Below are 20130 nucleotides of genomic sequence, written 5' to 3'. Positions count from 1 at the left end.
CCCCGGTGTTGTTTGTAAGGAAAAAGGACGGAACGATGCGTCTCTGCATTGATTACAGAGAACTTAATAAGGTCACTGTTAAGAATAAGTACCCATTACCACGGATCGATGATCTTTTTGATTAGTTACAAGGAGCAGGAGTCTTTTCCAAGATTGATCTGCGGTCAGGGTATCATCAGTTACGTATTAAGGAGGAGGATATTAGTAAATCAACTTTTAGAACCAGATATGGACACTTCGAATTCACCGTGATGCCTTTTGGGTTGACCAACGCACCGGCGGCGTTTATGGGATTGATGAATCGAGTTTTCAACGCGTATCTCGATAAATGTGTGGTGGTGTTCATTGATGATATCTTGGTGTATTCTAAGAGCCCAGAAGAACATCGAGAACATTTAAGGATAGTCTTGCAGATTTTGCGAAAGAATCAGTTGTATGCTAAGTTTTCGAAGTGTGAATTTTGGTTAGAGCAAGTGGCTTTTCTAGGTCACATTGTTTCTAAGGAAGGAATTTCCGTTGATCCAGCAAAAGTAGCAGCTGTTCGGGACTGGTCTACACCCCGAAATGTTACGGATATTCGAAGTTTCTTGGGTTTGACAAGGTACTATCGTCATTTTGTGAAGGATTTTTATTTTCGTGTCGCTCGTCTGCTAACATCCTTGATGAAGAAGGAGAAGAAGTTTGAATGGACCGAGGAGTGTGAGAAGGCATTTCAGTTGTTGAAGGAGAAATTAACTACAGCTCCAGTGTTGACCTTACCTGATCCATCTTTGGAATATTCCGTTTACAGTGATGTTTCCAAACATGGATTAGGTTGTGTTTTAATGCAAGATAGGAAAGTAGTGGCGTATGCTTCGCATCAGCTGAAGACTCATGAGGTGAATTATCTAACACATGACTTGGAATTAGTGGTTGTGGTTTTCGCATTAAAAATCTGGCGTTATTATCTCTATGGTGTCAAATGCAAGATCTTCACGGACCATAAAAGTTTGCAATTTTTGTTCACTCAATCCGAGTTGAATTTGCGCCAACGACGTTGGTTAGAACTTATCAGTGATTATGACTTGGAGATTGCTTATCATGATGGCCGTGCGAATGTGGTCGCTGATGCTTTGAGCAGAAAATCGAGGCACTCAGTCTCAGCATTAATAACCTCTGAGGAATTGTGTAAGGAGTTTGAGAGAATGAGCTTAGAGATAATCCAAGAAGGGGAGTTGGAAGCCAAGTTGAGTGCATTGTCCATTCAACTTACATTTTTCGAAGAGATTATGTATAAGCAACTAGAAGACCCCAAGTTCATTAAACTTCGGGAGCAGATGAGTGAAGGGAGAGCTGAAGGTTTTACAATTCATGAGGACGGTAGTCTTCGTTTTAAAGGACGGTGGTGTGTACCGGATGGGTGTGACTCTTTGAAGGAAAAATTATTGAACGAAGCCCATTATTCTAGATACTCGGTTCATTCTGGTGGAGATAAGATGTATCAAGATTTAAAATGCATGTTTTGGTGGTCAGGTATGAAAAAGAATATTGCAGATTTTGTTTCCAAGTGTTTAATGTGTCAAAAGGTTAAAAGTGAACATCGAAGACCAGCTGGGTTACTACAACCTCTAGAAGTCCCGGTATGGAAGTGGGATGACATATCTATGGATTTCATGTTAGGTTTGCCACGAAATAAGGCTGGTAATGATACTCTTTGGGTTATTGTGAATAGGCTTACTAAGTCGGCAAGGTTTATTCCAATGAATTGTAAGTGGGATATGGAACAACTTGCTTGTGCTTATATTAAGTACGTGATTCGCTATCATGGAATACCTCGTACTATTGTCTTCGATCGTGATACTCGATACTTGTCACATTTTTGGAAATCATTACAGCAGGCTTTGGGAACCACTCTTCTTCAGAGTACGTCCTTCCACCCAATGACCGATGGTCAGACGGAACGCGTCAATCAAATACTGGAGGACATGTTGAGAGCGATAGCCATGGAATGGCAAGGTTCATGGGATGAACATTTGGATCTGGTAGAGTTCTCTTATAATAACAGTCACCAAGCTACGATTCAAATGGCTCCGTTTGAAGCACTTTATGGTTGTAAGTGCCGTAGTCCTATATGCTGGGATGATTTTACTAAATCTGTCACCTTAGGACCTGATATGCTTGTTCAAATGACTGAATAAGTAAAGTTAATTCGCGAGAAAATGAAAGCAACCCAAGATAGACAAAGAATCGTACGCCGATCTCCGACGTTGGCCTGGTGAATTTGAAGTGGGTGACAAGGTTCTACTTTGTGTGTCTCCAATGAAAGGAGTAGTTTGCTTTGGTGCTCGTGGAAAGTTAAGCCAACGTTTCATAGGTCCTTATGACATTGTGGAGAAAGTAGGGAAGTTAGCCTATCGGTTAACATTGCCTAATGCTCTGGGTAAAGTGCACGACGTTTTTCACATTTCTCAGTAGAAACGTTACGTTGCATCTTCTTCTCATGTATTAGATCCAGAGCCGTTAGAACTTGATGATAGCCTAACCTATGAGGAACAGCCTGTCCGGATATTGGATAAGAAGGTCCGTAGTACTCGTCGGAGGGATATCACCATAGTTAAAGTATTACGGTCCAATCACCGCTCACAAGAGGCAACCTGGGAGACGGAAGACTCCATGCGAGAGCAGTATCCTCACCTTTTCTCTCGGGTTAGTAAGTTACGGGGACGTAACTTCGTTAAGGGGGGTAGAAGGCGATAGGATTTTCGCGCGATTTATGTTTTGGGTTGATTTGTGTATGTGTGTATAGTGATTTAGTTCGTTTTACTTGTTTTGTGGTTATGTGTTATGATAAGTGTGGTTTTGGGGTCAAAACCTTTTTAAGGGGGGTAGTCTGTAACACCCCGATATTTTCCCGATATTTTCTTCCCGATATATTTAATAATTCACTAGTAATATTATTTCTATATATATATTTTATTTATTATTGGGCTTGGTCATGAGATTTGCAATCCTTTTTGGCAATTAGAATTATTTGGGCCCAAACTTTTCCTTAACCCATCTTTTCTTTTCAAAAAAAAAAGAAAGAAAATAGGAGGGACTCTTGGTGGAGCTTGTAACTCCCTTAGGGTAATGAAGGATCAAGGCATTAATCCCATATAATTAACCCTTCTTAATTCCTAAATTATTTTCATATTGACATCCTTTCAAAATTCCTCCTAATTCACATTCCTAACTCCATCACACTTCATCATTTGGTGTTTTCCTTTACAATTGTAAGTGTAATTCTTAATCTATGTTGAATCTTAAGTTTTAATTTAAAATTCTATGATTATTATATGTTTTATCTTATAATTCATGTTTACTTTATGAATTTAAAATTTCATGTATGATTTTGGGATCTATTTTTCTATCTAAATTGATGAAGAATGTTTCTTTTTAGGGTTTTAGATATGTTTATATGTATGTGAAGGATTTGTTTGATGGATGATTGTAAAGTATATATATATATATAAAAAAAATGGATGCTAATAGAAAAATGTATGTGGTGTTAGAAATTTATTTTATTGATTAATAGGAGGAATTTATAATGTTGTTAGAGAAATATATATAAATATATATGTGATGTGTGTGTGTGTGTACATTGTGTAAAAAGAATTATTTTTGAGGAATAAAAATTAATTTCATAGATGGTCATGAAAATTATGTAAATAGTCGTTTAGATTTAATAGGAAATAAAGCATTGAAATTTATATTTTTGTGATAAAAAAAAATGAAATGACAAAATCCCGTAGGTTTGGAAAATGGTGAAAAAAGGTGTTTTTGGAACATTTTTGGCTTTGAAATTAGGTTAAAAATACTTATACTATGTTATAAATTATGGAAATTGGTACCCGGGGGTTTTGACGCCTTCCAGACGCAACGGTGAAGTCGGATTTTCAGTTTGATAGTTTTAAGTTGTGTTTCTGGACAGATTATGTATGCTGTCCTGTTTTGTGTGTTTACCATGTTATAGTATGTGATGGATGTTCATGATGTGTGTGTGGTATTCTAGGTGTGGGTGTAATTGTATATGTGTGTTATGGATGATTTGAGGAAAATGTGTATGTGTGCTTATTTTCCGAATACGATTGAACCTTGTAGGAAGTCGATTCGTGACCGGGAATTGATTAAGACGCTTGTGAATTGGTTATCTTGCTTAAGGTATGTACACGCAGCGTGGTTCGCATTAGTCCGATGTATCATATAATAATGGTATACAAAAGTAAGGCATGGATATATAGTACGGATAAATCTTTCGAATAAATAATTTTTATACATTGTTTTGATAAGCAGAGGTAGTATGACCTCATTAACCTTAAAGTGGACGTAGTATGACGTCAATTGGTGGAAATGAATTACTCGCGGTATATGGGGGCATTATGAGCCACCGCGGGGGTATGCATACTTAACCATAGGCACCGAAGTAAGGCGAGTGTCTATGGTAGAGACTTGCTTAGGGGTTAGCTCCCCCTAATGTATTGTCTCACTTATGGAGATTGGAGTGTACCGGCAGTATGGCTGGATAGTACAGCAGTATGGCTGACTAACCTTTATATGAAAATAATTATTCTTTATTAGCATGATCGAAGCGTACTTTTCTGCGAATTGACAGCTATTGAATTAAGTCTTTCTGTTGTTGTAATTAATCATTTGTTATGCGACGTTAGCTGACGTGTACTTTTGGTCTTAACGACCCTGCGATGATGTTGTTTCCTATCTGGGCAATGACTAGCAGTAAGTTAAGTTGCAGGTCTGGGGAGTGAGGATTGTCCCTTGGAGAAAAAAACCGTTAGGATACAGAAGTCTTGATAAGAACTTCTAATAAAGTTTAAAGAATATTTGGTTTTATGAGGCGATTTTGTTCTCAAGTTGTAATAAGTTGATTTAATTTTTCGTTCTTATCCGCTGCTAAGAATTTCTTATATCTAGTAGTTCATAATAACACTAATAAAACTCGATCCGCAAGCTTCTCTTAATTTCAAATCCGTTTTTAACTGCCTTCTAACATCCTGGTTTGACTCGGACGATATACACTTGTTTTTAAAAGGTCATCTTCTCTTTTCGTACGATCCGAGTTATTCCGAGATGTTACATCCTCCAATTGGACTTTCAATTCTTCCATCTCCCTTTGGGCCATTCGGTAAGGAGCTTTTGAAATTGGCCCTGTCCCAGGGATTAAGTCAATCGAAAAGTCCACGTCCCTTCTTGGCGGCATACCAGGAAGTTCTTCTGGAAAAACATCCATAAAATCACAGACCACCGGAATGTTCTAAAGTCGCACCTCCCGCTCCTTCACCTTACTTATACTACACAGAAACCACGGTTGCCCTTGCTTGATTAACTTCCTGACCTTCAATGACGATACGATTTTTACCTTGGGTCCTTGAGAAGATTTCTATATTAACTTTCTCTCCTCGGGGTCCGCTTAGCGTTATAGATTGCCCCTCACAATCTATTACTGCCTTATATCTACCCAACCAATCCATCCCAAGGATTACATCTAGACCTTCCATTTCCAAAGAAACAAATCACTCGAGAATTTTGTCTTTCCTATATTGACCGACACCCCCACGAAATAATATACTACAATGAAAGGTCTCTCCGGAAGGGATAGCGACTGAGAAAGATGTTTTCTCGAGATTTTCCAATCCTAAGTCTTTAATTCAAGACTTAGAAATAAACGAGTACGATGCACCAGAATCAAAAAGAACTTTAACAGACTTTGAATTGATGCAAAAAGTACCTGTGACCACATCGGACGCTTGTGCTTCTTCTTCCCTAGCGTTAACTGCTGATAGTCTGCCATTATTTTGAAAGACTGGGGTAGCGCCTTCTTGACTACCTCTTGTCCAGGAAAGTTCTCATTCCTAGCATTCCCTTGAGGTTGCTGAATTCCAGAATGATTTCTTTAAAACCTAAGGTTTGAGATACCCCCAGGGTTTCTACCAAAACAAACACCGTTTTGATTTCCATTTCCCGTGTCGTACGGAAAGAGAAGATGACCTTTTAAAAACGAGGCAACTATAATCCGAGTCAAACCGGGATGTTAGAAAACAGTTTAAAACGGTTTTGAAGTTAAGGAAAACGTGCGGATCGAGTTCTATTAGCGTTATTAAGAACTACTAGATAATAAGAAATTCTTAGCAGCGGATAAGAACGAAAAGTTAAATCTACTTATTACAACTTGAGAACGAAAATCGCCTCATAAAAACCAAATGTTCTTCAAACTTAACTAGATTTTCTAATGATTTATTTCTTATCAAACTTCTATATTCTAAAGATTTATTTCTTCGAGGGTCAATCCTCACTCCCAGACCTGCAACTTAACTTACTGCTAGTCATTGCCCAGATAGGAAACAACATCATCGCAGGGTCGTTAAGACCAAAAGTACACGTCAGCAAACGTCGCATACCAAATAAATAATAACACAAGAGAAAGTTTTAATTTATTAGCTGACAATTCACAGAACCGTACGCTTCGATCATGCTTATTAAGAATAATTATTTTCATGTAAAGGTTAGTCAGCCATACTGTTGTACTATCCAGCCATATTGCCGGTACACTCCAAACTCCATAAGTGAGACAATACATTAGGGGGAGCTAACCCCTAAGCAAGTCTCTACCATAGACACTCGCCTTACTTTGGTGCCTATGGTTAAGTATGCATACCCCCGCGGTGGCTCATAATGCCCCCATATACCGCGAGTAATTCATTTCCACCAATTGACGTCATACTACGTCCACTTTAAGGTTAGTGAGGTCATACTACCTCTGCTTATCAAAACAATGTATAAAAATTATTTATTCGAAGGATAACATTATTCGTACTATATATCCATGATTTACTTTTGTATACCATTATTATATGATACATCGGACTAATGCGAACTTCGCTGCGTGTACATACCTTAAGCAAGATAACCAACTCACAAGCGTCTTAATCAATTCCCGATCACGAATCGACTTCCTACAAGGTATTCCGGGTCACGAATCGACTTCCTACAAGGTTCAATTGTATTCGGGAAATAAGCACACATACACATTTTCCTCAAATCATCCATAACACACATTTACAATCACATCCATACCTAGAATACTACACACAACATGAACATCCATCACATACTATAACATGGTAAATACACAAAACAGGACAGCCTATACAATCTGTCCAGAAACTCAACTTAAAACTGTCAAATTAAAAATCCGACTTCACTGTTGCGTCCGGAAGGCGTCAAAACCCCCGGGTACCAATTTTCATAATTTATAACATAGTATAAGTATTTTTAACTTAATTTCAAAGCCAAAAATGTTCCAAAAACACATTTTTTTCACCATTTTCAAAACCTACGGGATTTTGTCATCCCGTTTTTTTTTATCACAAAAATATAAACATCAATGCTTTATTTCCTATTAAATCTAAACAACAAAATTTACATAAAAATAAATTTTAATGAATTATTATTATTTTTTATAATTCTTTTTACACAATTGTATACACACATACACATCACATATTTACATGTATATTATTTTTTCTACCAACATTATAAATCCCTTCTACTAATCAATAAAAATAAATAAATAAATTCCTAACACCACATACATTGTTTTTTCTATGAACATCCATATATATATATATATATATATATATATATATATATATATATATATATATATATATATATATATATATATATATATATATATATATATATATATATATATATATATATATATATATATATATATATATATATATATATATATATATATATATATATATATATTTTCAATCATCCATCAAACAATTTCTTCACACATATGTAAACATATCCAAAACCCTAAAAAAAACATACATTAATTTTGATAGAAAATACATCATACTTTCACACATATATTTTTAAATCATGAACAAATCATAACTACAAAATAACACACATAAAAAAAATCATAGAAATTTAAATTAAACTTAAAAATAAAAACTAGATTAAGAATTACTCACAATTGCTCAAGAATAAAACACCAAAATTGATGAATCAATGGAGGATTAGGCGTGAGGTTTTTGAGGGTTTTAGGAGTGTTTTCTTACTTGCAATGGCTTGGAATGAAAGGATGTAAGGAAATTTAGGAGATGGAGGGAATAAGGCAATTAAGGAAAATTAAGGCAATACTTATGGAAGGCAATAACTTCTAAATCTTTCAATATTCCTAAGAAGTTACTAATCTCCCATCCTTACTCCATATGGCCGGCCATCCATTCAACTTCCCATTTATTTTTTTTTATTTTATTTTTTTTTTTGAAATTAAGATAGGTTAGGAAAAAGGTTTGGACTTAAAATCGTTTAAATTGCCTAAAAAGTTGAAGTCTCATGATCTAACCTACTAACAAAATAAATAATTTAATATAATTTAATAAATAATATATTTTTCTAAAAAGAATAATAATAATAATATTACTAGCAAACCATTTAATATATCGGAAAATATCGGGGTGTTACACTCTAACTGAGTTCCTCGCCAAAGATGCCCCGTTCTTGTTTATTAACGATTGTCTTGAAGCTTTTAACAGATTGAAACAGGCTCTTATCTCTGCTTCTATTATCCAACCGCCAGATTGGAACATCCCCTTTGAAATCATTTGCGATGCAAGTAACTATGTTGTAGGGGTTGTCTTGGGTCAATGGAAGGATGGCAAGTTGCATGCCATCTATTATGCGAGTAAGACATTGGATCCAGCTCACATGAATTATGCAACAACAGAGAAAGAGCTTTTGGCAGTTGTATTTGCCATTGACAAATTTAGGCCTTACCTGTTAGGTTCTCGTCCACACCAATCATGCAGCTTTGAGGTACTTGATGGCAAAGAAATATTCTAAGCCTCGCCTGATTCGGTGGATTCTCCTACTGCAAGAGTTTGATTTAGAAGTGAGGGATAAGAAGGGTGTAGAGAATGTTGTTGCCGACCACTTATCCCGGCTGATTCTTGCTGGTGGAGCAAATATAGAAGCTCCAATTGATAATTCATTTCCAGATGAGTGTCTCTTAGCTGTAAGCATGACAAGTGTTCCATGGTATGCTGATTTGGCTAATTATCTAGCAAGTAGAATCATTCCTAATGGATACTGTAACACCCCAAGATTTCCTGATGTCATTAATTAATATTTTAATGAATTTTTGGTATTTTATAATTATATTAAATTAATTTTGAAGTAGTTTTAATAAATTCCTTTCATATACAAATTTAAATATTAACATATATTTATATTAAAAATACAATCACGATTTCTAAATAATGAGGTTCGAATCAAAATAATTATTTTTATTAAAATGTGTGAGCATACGGAGGTGAGTTCTTAATTGAGCCTCGCAAGAAGATGAATCTAGATAAATAAATATATATATATATATAGATAAAATATATAAGGGTGGGTTAGGGTTATGAGTACTCCCTCCCTCACTCACAAAGAATCAAGCCATCACTCCCTCCTTCTTCCCTCTCTTCTTCCCGTTCTTTCTCTTCTCCTTGTGAAGACACACTGGCACACTCACGGTGCACAGCAAAAACCACAGCCGATTGCTCTCTTCTCCCCAGAACCGACAGCACCACCGTCTCCTCCAAGCAGTAGCAACTGCCGCTTTTGCTGCCCAACGACAGCAGCAGGCTGTTGTGACGTCAATAGCCGCAACCTTCCTCCACCATTTTCGTGGTCCACACCACCACAACAACCACCTCTGTGACCTCCTCTCACTTCTTCACCCTCTTGCTAGTTTTATTTTGTGAGCCATCTCCTTCCTCTTATTTGATTTAATCTTATTTCCAATTAAAATTTATAAAGTTTATGAGAAAAGGGTTGAACTTTGTATGATTGTTATTGAATCTTGTAATGAGTGAGAATTGGATTGATGACTTGAATGTACTTATGAATTAGGTTTTTGAAATATGAATGAAAAGTGTTGAACTTGTATTATTTTCATTGAATCTTTTTGTGGGTATGTAAGAGTTTTTGATGAATTAAACATGTTCATGACTTAGGGTTACAAGGTTGATTTGAAATTATGGGTTGTGTGTTGATTTTGTATTAGTTTCTTTGAATCTTAGCATAGGTAGTAATTAAATATGTTATCTTTGAACGCGAAATGATTAGGGCTTGGATTTAGAGATGAAATTACCAATGATGTGTGTGTTATACTATGTTTTGGTGATGATTGATTAAATTACTTTAAAAGTTGTTTTAAGATTTGGTCGATTGGTTATTGTTGTGAATAATTAGTAATGGTGATGATGTTAGTTGACTATGAAAGTGATTTTGATTGATTAAATTGGGAATAATAGTTACTAATTGTTGTGGTTTGATTGTTGTAAATTATAAATACTCTTATTAGGTTGTTATTGAAGTTATAGATACATGATATTTGTAAGCCAAAAGCATTATGTCAACTTATCGTCGATGGTTGCTAAAGTTAATTCTCGTGTTCTTTTGACTATAGTTCTTGATAGCTTTGGAGAATGTAACAAATGATATCCCGATACGATAACTCTAAGATTTGCCTTATCGTTATATTAATGTTATATTAAAATTGTAAGATTTAGTTGTGATTAGTTATTTTTGGGTAACGCGAGCCGATATGCTCAAAATTAGTTAATGTAAAGAAACGATTCACGCATACTTCTACTTTATATTGATGGGAAGACTTATGTTGTGTTGATTAATGATTTTGACTTGTATTGAGTGAGTTGTGTGCGTGCTAGAGTAATTGGAAACTCATGTTGAATGGGTGATAGCTGTTACTTTGATATTTAGTTTGGTATGGCAAAGTAGTTAAGGGAACTTATTAGTTCTACTCATAAGTTATATAGGTGCCCATTTCGTAAGAGGAAAGTAGAGCCTTAGTTGGGTGATTTTTTGACTTTTGATCGTGCAGTGACGCTTACAGGTACGTACATGCAGTAACTAACCCTTATATGCAATTTGCTTGAAGACATTATTGTTTATTGTGATAATATACATTGCATTGAAACTATGAGATACTAGTGAGTACACTTTACATGAAGAGCTATCGACTATGAAATCCTTGTGCTTAGAATAGTTTAGAGAATGAGAGTGTTAATAGAAGGTGAGAACTACCCCTTATCTATTTAAGAATTGGATTATGCCTTACTTGGAGTTAGAATGACTCCTTTAGAGGTGAATTTCATATTTTGATGAGTGGCTTAGTGGGTTTTGGCGTGCTGCTATCCCAGGGCGCTCATTATTAGTCGAAAGTGGAAGTTATTCCATCTAATAAAGTATTAGATTATGATTAGCTGGCGTGACTCAACTGGATTATGTCCGGTTGATTTATTAGTCTCCTAGGTGAGGTTCGACGGGACCACCGTAAGGGGGGTATGAGCATGCTTGGGTCACTGGGCGCCGGATGGCCGATACCGCCCCTTGACCGAGGTGTTACCATGCGGGCCTTGCAAACCCCAATATGGTGGCCTCTTCACTGGTTTAGAACCCCAGTGTGTTAGTTTTTCCCGAAGGTAGGACCCGAGAGGGTCAGCTGGAGGGGGCATAAGCTCGTACTTTGCCATGGGCGTCGGATGGCCGATAACGCCCTTGGCCGTGTCACTATGCCAGGATGTAGAGAAAGATCCACTGATAGAAAGTTGTTCAATGATAGAAAATTTATTCATTGATCGAAAGTTATTTAATGATAGAAGGTTCATTCTTTGATAGAAAGCTTATACATTGATAGAAAGTTTACTTTTGATAAAATATTTACTCATTGATAGAACATCTACTTATTGATAGAGTAGTTTATGCTAATGAGAAGTGTGCCTAAGTTATGTTACCTCAAGGTTATTACAGACTATGATCACACTTACCTTAAGTTAGACAAGCTCTATAAGGTCATGTGTTAGGTATTCTGTTAATGCCTTGGTCGAGTTGATACTATACGTGTTTTGCAACAGTTTATGTTTGAAAAGAGGAGCGTGAAGACCTGCATTCTACCCAAGAACACATGGTTCGGGTTGGAAAGTACGTAATGGAATTAAGAGGTATAAGTGGCCGATAAACGGTTACTATCTGTGCTTGCGTTTTATGAAATCATCTTATGTTGTTTTATGATATAATGCTATCTAGTAGTTGGCCTTATTATATTTGATTCTAGTTACTGACGTGTACGTGTTTGTGTTTATGTTGATTGTTGATGACTTTCTATGATTGTCCTGCTATGACACATTGGCCTTTGGTCTAATGTCGAGCAGCAGGAGGATCATAGACAGGCGTAGCAGGTACTGGAGCTTCTTTTGCATTACATTGCATTTGGGGAGAGTGATGAGGGCGAAGCATAACCTGTGTCATACCGCTATCTCTCGATTTTGTAGCTCTTGTTATCTTTTGTAAATTTTGGTTGTATAAGTTTTGTTATGAGGCCTTGTGTCCTCCCTAGTATATTTGTATTTCCGCTGCGTAGTTTATAACTCTGTATGGTTTTAAGGAGTTAAGTCTTTTTAAAACGCAAACGTCGACACTAGAACCACGATCCATGCTTGGCATGTTGATTTGAGAAGCCGGCGACGAATCATTCCGCTGTGACATAGTTTTGATAGGCCATTGGTGCCTTTACTTTATTAGCTTCTAAATAACTTTTGTTTTTCTACAAAAGCGCACAGTTTTAAGGCAGATGCTACCGAAATTTGCACTCAGCTTTTTAAAGTTAATATTTAACGTTTATCTAAATTCTCTTCCTTATTCTTTTATGTAACACCCGAATTTCCTCCTGTCCTTTACGGTTTTGGTTTTGGAGGACTCGTTCCTGTATAGGCTTTGTGTTGATGATATAATTAGACGGTGTGTTCCACAAGAAGAAGTACCTTCGATTATCTCACATTGTCACGATCTGCCCTGCGGAGGACATGCTAGTACCTCCAAGACTGCTGCAAAAATTCTTCATTGTGGTTTTTATTGGCCTTCTCTTTTAAAGGATACACATGCCTATGTCAATCCTGCGACAGATGTCAAAGAACAGGGAATATTTCAAGAAGAAATGAAATGCCACTCAACAATATCCTAGAAATCAAAGTTTTTGATGTATAGACGGTGGATTTCATGGGACCATTCCCATCCTCCTATGGGAATAAATATACCTTGCTGGCAGTTGATTATGTGTCAAAATGGGTAGAGGCTATTGCATCTCCTACCAATGATGCGCGCGTGGTTACCAAGCTCTTCAAGAAAAAGATTTTTCCGCGATTTGGCACACCGAGAGTATTGATTAGTGATGAAGGGCAACATATTTTGGAAAAGAGATTCGAAGGTGTATTAAAGAAATATGGGGTTTATCATAAGATTGGTCTGGGCTATCATCCGCAAACTAGTGGCCAAGCTGAAATCAACAACCGAGAGATCAAGAGCATTTTGGAGAAAACGGTTGCAAGGTTAAGAAAAGATTGGGCGAATAAGTTGGATGACTCTCTTTGGGCCAACAGAACAACATTCAAAACCCCTATTGGAACCACACCATACAAGTTAGTCCATGGGAAGCTGTTCCATTTACCAGTAGAGCTTGAACATATAGCATTTTGGGTAATCAAAGCCTTTAATTATGATCTACTGCGTGCTGGTGAGAAGAGGTTGTTAGATATAAACAAACTTGATGAAATACGCTTGGATGCGTATGAGAATTCAAGGCTATACAAGGAAAAGATCGAGCGATGGCATGACAAGGATTTTATCAGAAGGAGCTTTGAAGTTCGACAATTGGTGTTACTATTCAACTCCCGTTTGAAGTTATTTCCAGGGAAACTGAAGTCACGTTGGACGGGTCCATTCAAGAGCACGAGGGTATTCTTCTATGGTTCCATCGAGTTGTTAAATGCGAAAGGGGAAACATTCAAGGTGAATGGTTAACGTGTCAAACACTATCGTGCAATTGAGCCTTTAGCGGGGCCAGTGGTAATGCCGCTTGAGCCCCCACGTGTTCTCAATGAATAATGCGCAACGGTTAAGCTAACGACCTTAAACGAGCGCTTGTTGGGAGGCAACCCAACTCTGGTATGTTTTTGTGTATATTCACTTTTATTTCTTGTTTTTGTTTTCATTATGTAACATATTTTATATAGCATGCTTGTACTAAGTTGATGGATGCAGGATTTGACTGTTGGGTTGAGAAATCTGCAAAGGGGTATTTCAAATATAACATTGCACTGTAGGTATTCTAATTGATTATCAGTTGAAATAACAATCCGCTCGATCAGTTGAGCAACATTGGCTCGGGTCGAGCGATGAGCAGACAACTACAGTGAAACAGGGGATTTGCTCGACATGTCGAGCAGCGCTTCATTAGCTCGCTCGACCACTCGAGCAAATAACTTAATTTTTTCCAGTAGCATCAGGAGCAAAACAGAATGCAAGGAATGAAACATGTACTTCGCTCGAAAGATTGAGCGACCTCGCTCGGTCGAGCGAGATGCAGATTCTAACAGAATTCACATTTAAAACCAGATTTGCTCGACTAAATCCTCATTTCTCACTCGAGCAATATCATTTCCTCTTCCTTTATCTCACTAAAAACTCAAACCTTAAGCCCTAAAATCCTTCAATCCTTCTACATTCACTCATCAACAACAGCATTTCACTCTTCAAATTCATCAATTACATCCACATTGGTCCATTCTCATCAACATCCATCCAAATTAGGGTTTGTAGGATTGAGGTAAAAGTTGTTAAATTATTCAAGATTTGAGTTTTTATTTGCTTTCTACTAATTAATCTTTGCTTTTTAGTAGAGGTTTTGTGTTCTTTGCTTATTTAATCTTTGTTTTAAGAAATTCATCAACCAAGACAAGCTATAGCATCAAGGAGGCAAAGGAGGAGAGAAAGGACTCCATCAACACAAAGAGTTGAACCCGACGAGGACTACCCCAACATAATTTTTAGGAATGAACATCAATGAGATAAGTTTCAAAATCTCAAAGAAAGGCCCATCATTCCTACTAGGTTTATTTGTGCTAATGTGCTTAGAAACCTAGGATTGTTTGAGTATGCTATGCATTTTTTTAGAGGAATAGGCATGGGTTTTATGTTCAATATGCATAGAGAAACATACCCTGAGTTAGTCCTCGATTTTTTAAGTTCCTTAACCATAACACAAGATGACTTTGGGGAAACCTCATTCTATTTTAGGATAGTAAGGGTCTGGCTTGGGGGAGTTTGTTAGCTACATTTTATCTTTATTTTTTACCCCTATAAGTGGCTTGTTTAGCGTGAGGAAACTACATGTTATCGCATTGGTTTATTGGATTTTACGCTTGTTTTGTTGCTTTGGTATTTTATTTCATTTCAGGATATATAATCATCAACACCGAGCACAAATTAGCCCCTTTGGTTGCATACATTGCTCACCTAAACACCGAGGGGTCAAAGAAGTGAAACATCATGAGCTAAGCCACAAGAACAAGCCAAAAAGAAGTTAAAATAGATCCACTCGACCAGAATAGGCTCGAGCGAGAAGCTGATTATTACATATCTGAAGCTCACTCGACCGGTCGAGCAAAGTTGGCTCAGGTCAAGCGAAGTGCATTCAAACTTCCAGAGCTTCTCATAATCAGCAATATTCAATCCAGGTGTACAATACATCCGTTCGACTGGTCGAGCTGAGCGAAATTTCACATTCTGTCCAATTTTTGAAGTTTCTGATGTTGGACCTGATGGTGGCTCGACTGGTCGAGCGGGATTCACTCGGGTCAAGCGAAATGGGCGGCAGCAGCATATGCAATCTTTTTAAGCATCATTCGAGGTCCAATTACATTTTTTTCTTTTAATTGTTGTTGCCAAGACTGCCAGCCACCCTTCCCTATCTATTAGGGGTGGCACCCCCCCTCCTACAACTTAGGGGTGGTGGAGCAATCATGAAACCACCACCCGCCACTTGTTTTTGAAGTCTATAAATAGAGAAGAGAAAGAGGGAGCTATCATCTCAGTTTTCACCTTTCCTTTTGAGTAATCTCTATGTATTCTTCATAGCTTTGCTTTCATTTCAATTAGGAATTAGTGTTTAGCATAATTCCCTTTTCAATGCAATCAAGTTCTTTTAATTTCCAAATACAATCTTAACTTCATCCTTTATTGTAATATTCTGCAACTTGGATTCTTCAACCATCGATGTATTATTATTGATGCTTTGGAAGGTATTACTTTAAATCATCAAATCATGTTGTTCATCCTTAGATTGAACCTAAAAGAGCAAAATTCTATCTTTGCTTATATTGTTTTCAATTCATGTCATTTAGTCATCTTTGATTATTTGCCTTAGTTTCATATATTCATGCTTGTAGTTCTTCAACTTATATTGCACTCATCTCTTTACGATACTCTAGTTTAATTTATTCATCTATGATTCTTGGCTTGTTTGCACTCTACAATTTCAATATGAGTATGAGTGAGTAGTTTGTTTTGGCTTCGGCTAGGCATCATCACCATGTATGTAGTTTGAAATGGTTTCTTTACCTTTGGCTTGGTTGTGTTGTTTATGGTTTAAGATGGATTTAGTTATCATGTTGTAGTATCGTTGAATTGAGGGTGAGAGTCAATTTTTAACGATAATCTATGCTTAAAAGTTAAGACATCTCCATGAGTATAGGTAAATGTTTTGATTGGAAATGTTGAATGTGTGCTTCATGTCTTAAATTATGCTTAACTCCATGAGAATAGGTAGTTGAGTATGTTTAAGAAGCTTTTTTTGCTCAAAAGAGAACATTAGTACTTATGATACATTCTTCCCCATAATAAAATATCCATAACTTTAGGTTGATGTTTAGTAAATACTACTTGGGTGAGAAAGCCTAGTCTATGCCTCTTAGCTTATTAATCATTCTATCCTTACTTTTAGTTCATTGTATCCTTATTTACTTTTATACTTTATTTTCATTCAGTACTTTTAATTTCTTGTTTTAATTATTTCTATCTCTAAACATCATATTATACGTTTTTGAACACACTAATTGATCGAGAAACTATTAACTTACCCCCACTCCTTGTGGATTCGACCCGTACTTGCCAACGTACTACGCTACATCGTGCACTAGCGGTATTACTATTGAAGGACGTAAAGTCCCGATCAAATTTAGTTGCTAATACATGAATGTATATGATCCTAACGATTATATTTACGATTGTAACTAATTTCGATTCTAGTAATGATTTAAATTAACTCAAAAATATTAAAAAAAAAATTCATAATAAACCAAAAAATATTTATGAAATTTAGTATAAAAATATTTATTTTTAATTTAAGTTAAATGAGAAAACGATTCCAAAACAAATATAAGTAACAATTTAATGTAAAAATAAATAATTTTGGTTGGAAATGTAACTAAGTAGAAAAAGTTAATGAAAATAGTGTTATATAATTAAAAAAATAAAAAAATAAAAAGTTTAAAAATAAAATAAAAGCGCATCTTACTTATAAAATAAATTTTTTAAAAAAATTGAAAAATTAGGTTAATCAAAAATTTCTAAAAATATATTGTGAAATAGTTTTGTTTATTTCGCAAATTAATTTTTTATTTTCGGTAAAATAAAAATTAAAAAATAAAAACAATAAACATAATTCAAAAAAAACAAATTTAATTATAACAAAAAAATTGTTTGTTAGAAATCTTTATACCGTAATTAATATTAATTATTTACTATTCCGCTTATTATTTTCCTTTTTATTCTTTTCTTTTTAGTATTATTCTTTTGCGTTGCCCTATTCTTCCGCCTACTTATGTTAGGGAAGAATAATAGTAGAAAAATTTTAATTGAAAAATATAATTGAGAATAATAAATATTATATTGTGTATAGATTGATGGATGATTAATAAATATTGATATGATAATAGTATTTATATAAGTGAAAATCTAATGTTATTGTCAAAGTATTTTCTAATAAAGAAAAAAAAAATAACGACATTCTTAATAATTATATGTAGGTTTTATTTAAATTTACTCTACATATATTAGTGTGTACCAAATTAATTTTACAAATGTTAATTAGTTAGAGTCTTAGAAAATGTAATTAGGTGGGTAGCAAACAAAAAGGATAAAATTTAAGGCAAAATGTTAAAAAACTACCTAGTATATACCCCATTTTACAAACAACTACCTTAAATAAAAAATTTTGCAAAAAACTACCTTATATAATACAATTGTTTGCAAAACACTACCTTATAACAGATTGTGGCCTTTGACCGCTATCTTTAACCGTTGACCCGCATGTGAGACGCACGTGATGCATTACTGTATTTAATTTTTATTATTAATTTTTTTAAATTTTTTTATTTTTATTATTATTATTATTATTATTATTATTATTATTATTATTATTAATTTTTTTACTTTGTTTTTATTTTTATTTTATTTTAAATTTTTATTACTCCCTCCGTTCCTATTTGTTCTTCCTATTTGGGTATTTCACAAAGATTAAGAAAAAGAGAATCTTTGGTGGTAGTGGGTATTATTTTAATTATATAATAGTGGGAAGTAATGATTATATTGGAAGTATAAGGTTGTAGTGGGTATTATTTTAATTAAATAGTAGTGTGAAGTAATGATTGTATTGGAAGTATGAGAGAGAAAATAATTATAAATAAAAGAAAATGGGTACATTAAAAGAAAAGGGGGATTTTAAGGGGTAAAAGTGAGATAAAAACTTTCTAAAAATAGAAAGTATTCTAGAGTGGAAGAACTTTTGAAACTACCCGTTATAGTAATGTGGAAGATCAAAAAGGAACGGAGGGAGTATTATTATTTTTTTAAAAAAAATAAAAATAAAAATAAAAATAAAAATTAAAAAAAAAAAAAAAAAAAAAATAATAATAATAATAAAAACAAAAATTAAAAAAAAAATAATAAAAATTAAATACAGTAATGCATCACGTGCGTCTCACATGCGGGTCAACGGTTAAAGATAGCGGTCAAAGGCCACAATCCGTTATAAGGTAGTGTTTTGCAAACAATTGTATTATATAAGGTAGTTTTTTGCAAAAAATTTTATTTAAGGTAGTTTTTTGCAAAATGGGGTATATACTAGGTGTTTTTTAACATTTTGCCAAAATTTAAAACTTGTACACAATAAATATAATAAATGAGTTTGCAACGAACTTTTACAATATTAACTAATTAAAACACTATTCCTTAACAAATAAGAACTCTTTCTTTCTTTGACTTGATTTTACCAATAATCCGATTCAAATTTTTTATAATTAGCTAAATCAAAAAAAAAAATATTTTGAAATTAATAGAAGATATAATCTAAAATAATAAATATCAAAATGTTTTAGAGATATTCTAAATCAAATTTCAAATAGTCACTATTATTATTGTTTAATCATATATATCTGTTACGTAGATTAAAAAATTGTTATAAAATTCTATTTAAATTCAACTATATACATATTCAAATTCTAACAAAATATTTTTGAAATAGTACAAACTAAACATTGTAAGATATGCAACAAACAGATGAAACACTTTTATTAAAATATATTTTTTTGTTTTGACTGTACAAGTAAATGTGTATAATTAATTTTTTTTTAGTTTTTTAGGATTGAAATTAGGTTTAATGTTTTGTGATAATTTTTAATATTTTAATAAATTAATTATTTTTTTGGTGATGATTTTGCACATTTTTTATATATATAAATTTTTTTTTTATTTTGTATCTTTTTTGTTCATTTTGAAATTAGGTTTAAATTTATGGTTCTGTGACTTCATTTGTTAGGTGATTGTTATTTTTTAAAATTATGTGAATTACATATTTCATGGTTCTATTTGGTAGTTTTTGAATTTGGATCGAAATAAGACGAGTTTTTGAAATTAAGTTAAAATTTATGGGTTTATGAGTTTATAGGTTGAAATTTATGGGTTCAAGAGTATATTAGGTTGAAATTCATAGTGGATTAACGATTATTATTTATTTTTACGGTTTAAAATTAATTACTATTTAAAAAAAAGTAGTTTTTAAATAACTTTTTACATCTATTTCTAAATTTGAAAATTCACAAATTACTCTAAGTAGTACTCAATAGTTTTTAACTTATTTTGAATGTGTTATTTTAAAAGTGATTTATTTAAACA

At 34.2% G+C, this 20130-nt stretch overlaps 1 protein-coding gene across 1 annotated transcript; it reads left to right on the top strand.

The window, feature by feature from the left end:
• The first annotated feature begins 13119 nt into the window (after positions 1-13119).
• LOC130810733 (uncharacterized) lies at positions 13120-14916 on the top strand. The gene is made up of 4 exons (XM_057676867.1): positions 13120-13908; positions 14133-14218; positions 14597-14725; positions 14838-14916. Exons 1-4 carry the CDS (start codon positions 13120-13122, stop codon positions 14914-14916), a joined length of 1083 nt encoding a protein of 360 aa, XP_057532850.1.
• Positions 14917-20130: the final 5214 nt, after the last annotated feature.

Source organism: Amaranthus tricolor, chromosome 4 (genome assembly GCF_026212465.1).
Source record: "Amaranthus tricolor cultivar Red isolate AtriRed21 chromosome 4, ASM2621246v1, whole genome shotgun sequence".
Classification (NCBI taxonomy): Eukaryota; Viridiplantae; Streptophyta; class Magnoliopsida; order Caryophyllales; family Amaranthaceae; genus Amaranthus; species Amaranthus tricolor.
This window is presented reverse-complemented; position numbering and strand designations above follow the sequence as displayed.